The sequence below is a fragment of the Nestor notabilis genome, unplaced genomic scaffold (genome assembly GCF_000696875.1).
Source record: "Nestor notabilis isolate BGI_N333 unplaced genomic scaffold, ASM69687v1 scaffold17022, whole genome shotgun sequence".
Lineage (NCBI taxonomy): Eukaryota > Metazoa > Chordata > Aves > Psittaciformes > Psittacidae > Nestor > Nestor notabilis.
This window is the reverse complement of record NW_009918917.1, coordinates 59,816-68,591: the sequence shown is the minus strand read 5'-3', so window position 1 is coordinate 68,591 and position 8,776 is coordinate 59,816. Positions and strand designations below refer to the sequence as shown.

The window sequence follows — 8,776 nt, the reverse complement described above, 5'->3', positions numbered from 1 at the left end:
CCCTCCTTCTTCACAGACCTTGGTGTCTTCAGAGCTGTTCCTCTCACATTTTTCTCATTCCTCTCTCACAGCTGCTGTGCAGTATTTTTTACCCTTTTTTAAATGTGTTATCACAAAGTCACCACGAGCATAGCTGATGGGGCTCAGCTTTGCCCAGCAGTAAGTCCATTTTGGAGTCAGCGGGCACTGGCATAAGAGCAACCCCGGTTGCTCAACAACCTCTTCTTACAGAGACCACTTGTGCAACCCCCCCACTACCATAACCTTGCTACCTAAACCCAATAAAAGCAGCGAGATTATGTTTGAAATATTTTGTAGGCATTAAGGGTCCTTGATGACGTATTTCTAAATGCCATGAGATCTGATATGAACTCTTCAGTGGAGGCATCCTTCCTTCTGCAACATTAGGAAAGCTCGTGTTGGGCACTACCATAGCTATCTGTTGTAAATCATTGTAATAACAATTAGATAAGTCAGTATATATAATCTGGAGGCTTATATTGTGAAATCCTGATTTCCTTGGAGAAAGCAGCCAGCTTCATGACCCAGCAGGATGTGGTGTTAGATGATAAAGCCACCATCTAATGATGAATACACCCCACCTTGAAATGACTAGAATTTAAATAATGTCAGAGGTTATTGATTAACCCAGGGTTGGGTAGGGTTTAGCTGCTCTAGTAAAAGTTGACTTCTCCATCTGTATGCTTCTTTTATTGAAGAGCAAAAGAGTTGCATCCTCCACGCTCAGGCTGAGCAAAAATGGGCAGTTCACATGTAAGTAGTTATTTAATTTGGATTGTCAAGAATGCAACAATTTCCTGGGTTTATTTTTGTCAATTTTCATTTTAAATGGCATTAATACAGCTGCAAATGAAGATTTAACCTCAGAATGTGCTTGAAGTATGGGTTGGAAACTTGTATGTAGCTGGTAGCATCGCTTAGTTGCAGTACACAAATAGTGAAACTATTACTGTAATGAGTGCTTTAATGCTCATTGTGACTTAGTTAAAAAGGGCAGCACTTTAATTCTGAGGAAAAGAGACCATGTGTAGGATGTCATGGGAAAACTTATCTTAGTTAGTTTAGCAAATTTACGTTGGAACATTCTGAACACTAAAATAATTCGCTAAAGATGTATTAAAAACTTCCTGTCCCAAAGGCCAACACTTTCAAAATTTAGCTGTTTATCACTGAGTAGTAAGGACAGAATTAATCTCAAAGTGTAGTGCATGCTCACAGAAGGAACTGGTTAAAATCTACGTGTCAGGATTTACTACATCAAATTAACTTGAGTTTTGACTGAGACAATTTTGGCTAACGTTTGGGTGTTTAATAACAAATATATAAATCTTTATAAAGATTTAACCTCAAAACAACCTGATTGTCAAAAGTTTGTGCGTGGTAGCGGTGAATGATTTGTCCTACTGAAAGGTAAGGAGCTTCTGCTTAAGAAGTCGGGGGGGGGGGTTAGCTCCAATTTTAAAACTAATAAAAGGCAGTATTTATTCAGCAGCACATTTTCTCCTTGAATGCTGAAAACCTGCAGTTTTACAGTATCAATAGAGGCAGCCTGTTTGCTGATACAGGCGAGTGATACATTAATTTCTCTAAGATTTATATTGTTTTATTACATCACTGTTTGTTTAATTCAAACTCAGCAAGGCCTTGAGAGATACTACTTTTGGACCAGCTCTCCAGGATATTTTCTTTAGCAGACTGAGGAAGAGACCCCATACCATCTGCACTAAGCTCCAGCTACTAAGCCGAGGAGCTTTCTGTCTCCCTCTGAAAGGGTGGATGGTTCCATCCCCACACCATCCTTTTGTAGACTGTTTGCTTACAAAAGGGAAGTGAGCAGTTCAGCAACCTGTCTTCATATAGAAAACAAGGCCAAGAAGGCTCCTGCTGCACAGCCACGTGTGTCAACATAAGCACACATTGTAGGGTTGTCAGCAGGCATCTTCTCTGACCCTGGAGAGCTTTTCACTGGACATTACACTGAATGCAGTGTAGAGCAAGCATACTCAATTCAGGTTTAAACTAGCCAATTGAGGTCTGTCTATGTCAAGAGAGATCACAACAGTGCATCTCAGGCAGGTTTAGCAGTTGTATGAGCTCCAAGCTGGACTGAATGTAGGTGCAGTGCGCCAGAGTTGGGCCATAGGCTTCAGTGCGAAGAGGTGTGAGCCCATGTTGAAGACAATTCAATGATTCAGCCCAATGACTCATCTGGGAATTGCATCGTTCTGCATTTGTCCCTAGGAAATTCCAGGTAATCTTGGAGAAATGCCTGCATCTGTATCAGAGAACTGCTGCTGGAACACCCTGAAAATACTGAGTTCTTAACAGAGCTTTTCAGCTGAAGTTTGTTCTTTCTCCTAATCACGTGTTTTGCAACCACAGGTTCATGAGTGTCTTGTGTATTGTGTTTTTTAAACCTCCAGAGCAAGTCTTACAGTCTCTCAGAGGATATACGGAAAACAACCGTAGGGACTACCAGTTTGTCAGCAGATGAGCCAGTAAGCACTTCTCTCATGAAGGATGAAAGGGGCACTGTGGTGTTGCAGCATCTGTTGCTGTGGTTGATGGTGGCTTTGGGAGACACTGCAGTGCGCACAGGCAGCTCCTCTTTCATGGTCAATACTGGCACTAGAAAGCTGGGTAAAACTGGGTGGTTTCATTCTGTTGAATATTGCATCTTTCCAAGATTTTGTCTGCTTTGAAATTTCAGAAATGATTTTTATTTTTTTTTAACAGCCCAAATTCTACTGTGAGAAATGTAACATGAATCGTCTGTGTCAAATGAGTATTTCATTTGGTTAAATGGCTTTAGGCTTTAAACTTTCTTTCATTCTCAAACATCATTATTAGATGAAGTTTTCACTGGAAGCTGAGCATTACTCAATAAAAGTTTCCATTACGTGGATGTTAAAATGGAACTTTTCACTTTTTGATATGTCATCGAGACATATCAAAATGTGTCATTTTAAAATGGAGCTCTCACCAAATGAATACCTTTGTAAACATGTTAATTTGAACAAAAGTATAAAATTTTACTGAAAAAAGAATGCTTTCAACAAAAAATTTCAACCAGCACCAGAATGTACCTTTCTCTTAGAAATTGAGCTCTCAATTAAGAATTATACCTGATGCAACATTACAGCTCCTAATCATGTTTCCACATGCTTTTTGCACTCTGAACTTGATCCAGTGGCTTTTTCTACAATCAAAGTTTTTGACTGCACATTCTTGGAGATTTAAAGTCTGTAGTTACCTTCTGTGTTTGCAGTCTGGCATCAAGCTTGCCTGTACTTCCGCTGTCTTCAAATTGCCACAAGTACAATCAATCCACCTGAAAATCTGGGTAGCTGCTCTGCTCTAAGTAGGGTGCTTTGGGGACATTTTGGGAATAGCAAAAGTGATTTTGATGATATGATGGTTTGAAAAGTTTGGTGGATTTTGACTTTTGTGAAATTGTATAATTGTTTTTTAATCTTCTGTCTCTGAAGACTCCAAGACGACTCTTTATGCATTATTCTGTTGTTCTCTGTGATGTTTGTGACTCAAATTAAGCTGAGGGGTGGGTGAGTTCTTTGTTTTTAATTTAAACCACTATTTCACATTCTCTGGGATGCCCTTGAGTTTATTCTTCTCATTGTAGAACAGCCCAAACCTTCTGCCAGGGAGGACTCCATAATGTAAGAAGGGGGTGGCAGGTTGTTGTGGGCCAGATGGTTTGAGAACCTAAAGGTAAAAAAGTAAGTATAACAGAATTATGGAATCAGAGAATGGTTTGGGTTGGAAAGGACCTTAAGATCACCCAGTTCCACCCCCTCTGCTGTGGGCAGGGACCCCTTCCACTAGAGCAGGTTGCTCCAAGCCCCTGTGTCCAACCTGGCCTTGAACACTGCCAGGGATGGGGCAGCCACAGCTTCTCTGGGCACCCTGTGCCAGCGCCTCAGCACCCTCACAGGGAAGAATTTCTTCCTTACATCTAACCTAAACCTCCCATTTAAGCCCATTACCCCTTGTCCCGTCGCTACAGACCTTGACGAAGAGTCCCTCCCCAGCATCCTTGCAGGCCTCCTTCAGATGCTGGAAGGCTGCTATGAGGTATAACCTGAAGAACATATCTGCTTCTTAGGCACAGGCTCACAAACATCACAAGGACGTCTGTGTTGCTGTGGACATTTCTATCCTTGTAGAAACGTTTCCTCAGTACAAGTATTACTTATCACGGTGTGATTTTATTATCTCATCACAAAGCGCAACAGGACACCTGACCCAAACTGGACAAAGGGGTATTCCATACCACAGCACGTCATGCCCAGTATAGAAACTGGGGGGAGTTACCCGGAAGACCCAGATCGCTGCTCGGGTCGGGCTGGGTATTGGTCGGCGGGTGGTGAGCGGTTGTGTCCTTTTCCCTTGTTATTCCTCTTATCATTATTATTGGTAGCAGAGGATGGTTATGAGTCTTCAGAGGAATGCAGTTTACCAGTTTCTTACCTTAGCATACATTTCACTCAGTATTTTAAACCTAAACTTGACTGCTTACTCCAGAGTGCCATTAGCCCCTTTTTCTTCATGTAAGATATTTAGTTCAACAAATGACATGTGTTCTTGCCTCTTCAAGACCACCCTTCAGGTATTTACCACAAAAAAAAACCAACTTAATCTTTTTAAATTTGTTTTTCATAATAATGATAAGGGAAATAACAAGGGGAGAGGACACAACTGCTCACCACCCGCCGACCAATACCCAGCCCGACCTGAGCAGCGATCTGGCCTTCCAGGTGACTCCCCCCAGTTTCTATACTGGGCATGATGTGCTGTGGTATGGAATACCCCTTTGGCCAGTTTGGGTCAGGTGTCCTGTCTCTGCTTCCTCCTGCCTTCCCCTCCTCCCTGGCAGAGCATGAGACTGAGAAAGTCCTTGGTCAGAGTAAACATCACTGAGCAACAACTAAAAACATCGGTGTTATCAGCATTGTTCCCAGACTGAAAGTTAAGAAACACAGCACTGCACCAGCTACTAAGAAGGAGAAAAAATGACTGCTATAGCTGAACCCAGGACAGTTACTTCCCTGTTACTTTGGCATATGAATTTTTCGGTGACAGTGGATTCTTGTTCAAGTCTCTGGCCATAAACCCATAGCTCGCAGAAGACAGAAATACCTTCTTGTTCAGGCCCCCAGCACTGGAGAAGAGTTGAAAGAGTCAGAATATGCCAGTTTCCAACCATTTTAGTTATCATTATTCCTGATGGCCCAGCATACAAAGTGTTTTCCAAGCAGGCATTATAGTTGATAAAATAAAAGCAGACAAGTCCACCCCCACTGTAACAGAGCATTATTCCAGACCTGAAATTCTAGATTTGTCCTAGGTGAATAAAGCCCCTATTTTTTGCCCCTTTTGTTTTTCTGCTTCCATTTGCAAGACAAGTACTAAAAGGAAGTGACATGAGGCGTGACTTACGATTAAGCACAGGCATGGTATCTCTGGAGATTTTTAACATCCTTTCATGCCTTGGCTTCAGCTGCCACACCAGGGGAGTCAGGTCCCTGTCAGCCCTGTGTCACCTCTGCCAGCCCCATGCCAGAGCGGGTGCTCTGGCACATCTTAAAGGTGTCTGTATTTAAGCATCTCGATTGAGCCCTCTAGAAACAAAAGCTGCAGGTTTGCAACCTCAGCATTCCCACTGCATGGTACCCTGGTAGCTAACTCTGATATTAAAAGTAACCTGTGTTAAGGAGTTCCACCAACCACAGGAAGGTTTGGACACATTAAAACTGGACAATGTAAAATTCAACCATGAGGGAACCACCCCCCAACTTATTTTTTTCTCTTAATTGTGGCCTTCTCTATCATGGTGATGAGTGTGAATAAATGGAATGGATAAAAAATTAGCCATAAGGTATTAAGACATGATACAGCTACTTAGAAATAGGAGGAATGCTATAGGAGAGAGGTGGGTTTAATTTTGCCATTTAAGTAACTGTCAGAGCAAAATACCTTCATTGTTGCCACTTGTTTGTAATAGGAGAAAGTAAATGCAACTGATTCTATTAGAATCTTGTTGTCACTGTACTTTAATCTCAGATGTAGGTTAGTTGCACACCTCAGTTTGGAAAGAGTCACTGAGTCATTGCAAAGGCTGTTGAAAAATGAAGTCTAATCTACATGACTTAGATATATTGTATTATCCAGTATTGACCATACAGAAATTTGTTTATTCCTCATAGCAACAAACTGTAAGGAACGAGCTCACCCAACAGTGCATGTTGCTGTCATACAGCTGTTAGACCTAAAACAGCAGTAAGGATTTGGAGAGTGACAGCCTGCCTGGCAGATGGCGGGTGGCATTCGGAGGCACTGATACCATTCTCTGAGCAGTCAAAGAGGCAGATGGCAGTTTTCCAGTTACATATTGTGTTTGACTGGGAAAATAACTCAAGCAGACAAAACTGACAGGTATGTTCTACAAAACAGCAGAGGGAGAAACCTTGTGGTCGAAAGGACACACATAGTCCTAAAGGTAGGACTTGCCAACTGACATACGTCAAAAGGTGTTTATCAACCCCACCTTTTTATTACTGGGGCACAAACCTTAGTGCTTGCTTGATACTGCCTCATTGCCAACATGCCACAGCTGTTTGCTTCTGTTTGATTTTAAGTCTTAGCTCCCTCCTACCCTGACCTGTGTACTAAAAGCCTTTACATTTCACATAAATTCCTACCTGAATAATTGAGCCCAACTGTTTGAATTTCACTGAAGAAAAGCTTGTAGAAGAACATCTTTCTTTGGTGCAAGGATGGTAGGAGACAATGAACCCACTCGTATCTAAAGACCAGATACCCTCACCCCTGAGCAGCCTTTCCCAGTTAGGTGACACCTGACCTTGTGTACTAGTAATTTTTCTTTGTTTCTCTTAGTTCTCCACTATATTAAAGAGCTTTAATATTTGGAAGCTTTTCTCATTAAACTACCTATACACTGAAATGAAATGGGTTTTATCTGCTTTTCCGCCCTTTCTGGTTGATGGTCTGGAGCTTTCCGAGCAAGTCACCCTTTTATCTCCCAGGAATATTTGCAGCCCCGTGCAAGGCTGCAACACAGCCAAAAGCAGGGCTGTGTTGGTGTCCCAGGGCTGTGCTGCACAGAAAGCAGCCTCAGGTCACCAGGCCCCATTGCCAGCTGGCCCCAAAGCACTTGTCCATCCCGTGGCAAAGCCAGAAGCTCCCAGCTGAGGAGCAGTCCTCTGCCTCTAAGAGTTCTCCCACCTTCGGCTCTGAGGTGTGTGAGATGTCTCCAGGCTCTTTGCCATGGGTGAGGGAGGTATATTGTTTGTCAGGCAGGTTGGGTCCCACACCTGAAAAGGTTTTTCCTCTTCTCTGTTATCTTCATTCTAGTCTCAACTGCATTTTTTAACTGGCACAAGCAGGAAGATGTATTTTCTATTAGGAATGCATAGGTTTAAAATAGGGTGATGTTATTGTCTAAGACTATTGTACCTTATATAGGGGTAGGAGGCTGTGACTGTGCTTGTCAAACTCATATGTTCTGCTGTAATCCAAAAATTGACCCAGTTCAAAGAGGCCTCAAGTAGCATTAGGACAGGGTGAAAAAAAATCTTTATGACTGGCAATGTCTGATATAGTAAATCAGACTATTGATGAAGTACAAATGCAGCATTATGTTTTCAGTCCATCTTTGGAAGTAGATCAGAATCAAAATACAGGAACCTACTCCCGTGTTTGTTCTTGTGTTTTATTCTTAACACACGGAAATGCTTAAAAATGAGTGATGAGATGTGGGCTGTGATTAAGACTATCCATTTGGGTGAAAGTTCAGAGTTTGTTCTGCTAGCAGGATGTTATCCTGACAATGTGTGATATACTAGAAGACCAAAACCACAAGATCTAAGACAACATTCCGTTCTTTTTTCCTGCCCAGTACTGTTAGTCTAGTTAACCTTGGATTCTAGTTGCATTATAGCTCATTAAAGGCTTCTGCCAAGATAAATAATTAATTCTGAGTATGTGTGCTGATAAAAAATTAATCATGTGGGTGCTGACTTGCCAAAAGCTGTCTTCCGTGATCCTAGTATATTAGATACAATTTAACAAGATGAACACCCCAGTCCTGTAGTTTATTATGCTAACAAGGTGGTTGCCTGGTTTGGTACGTTTCATGGCAGACAGAATAGATCTTCTGCACACAAAAGAGAAATACAGAAATCACAGAACTGGCAGGCACCTTGAGATGTCAGCTCACTTATCCATTGCCTACAGCCAGATCAGCTCTGCCCAAACCAGTCCTGGCAGCTCTAGCAGGAGAACTGGTTCATTACTTGGAGAGGAGGTTCCCTGAAGGTCTTTGAGCTGGTGGCTCAGTGACTATGTGTGGTGAGAACTGAGAAGTCTCCACAGGCTCCACAGCTTCCTATCTGTGGTGGGGTTTCAGTTTGTTTTTCTGCCATTCTGTGCTCATCTTTGGGACATCATGGATTGTCTGGGGCGTGGCTTCTTAAAGAAACAGGATGCATGACACTGCAGTATGTATATATGTTACCTTAGCTATAAATATTTGAACTCACTTGACAATTTTTAGATCAATTTACCAGCAGGGTAAAAGCATTAGTGCCTGTTACATCTCTTGAAAACCTTGAGAAGAGAGAGAGCGCATTAGAAATCCCTGAACAAAAGACTGAGGCATGAGCTCATAGCTATCAGACCTGCATCTCAACTGCTCTGGTCAGCACCTACATTCCTG

At 42.2% G+C, this 8,776-nt stretch overlaps 1 protein-coding gene across 1 annotated transcript in view; it reads left to right on the top strand.

The window, feature by feature from the left end:
* The first annotated feature begins 715 nt into the window (after positions 1-715).
* Positions 716-8,776, top strand: part of ANXA13 (annexin A13) — a 24,567-nt gene continuing 16,506 nt past the window's right edge. Inside the window, exon 1 of the mRNA XM_010009984.1 lies at positions 716-774. Coding sequence (XP_010008286.1) covers positions 760-774 — 15 coding nt within the window. The 5' untranslated portion in view covers positions 716-759. The remainder of the gene's footprint in view (positions 775-8,776) is intronic.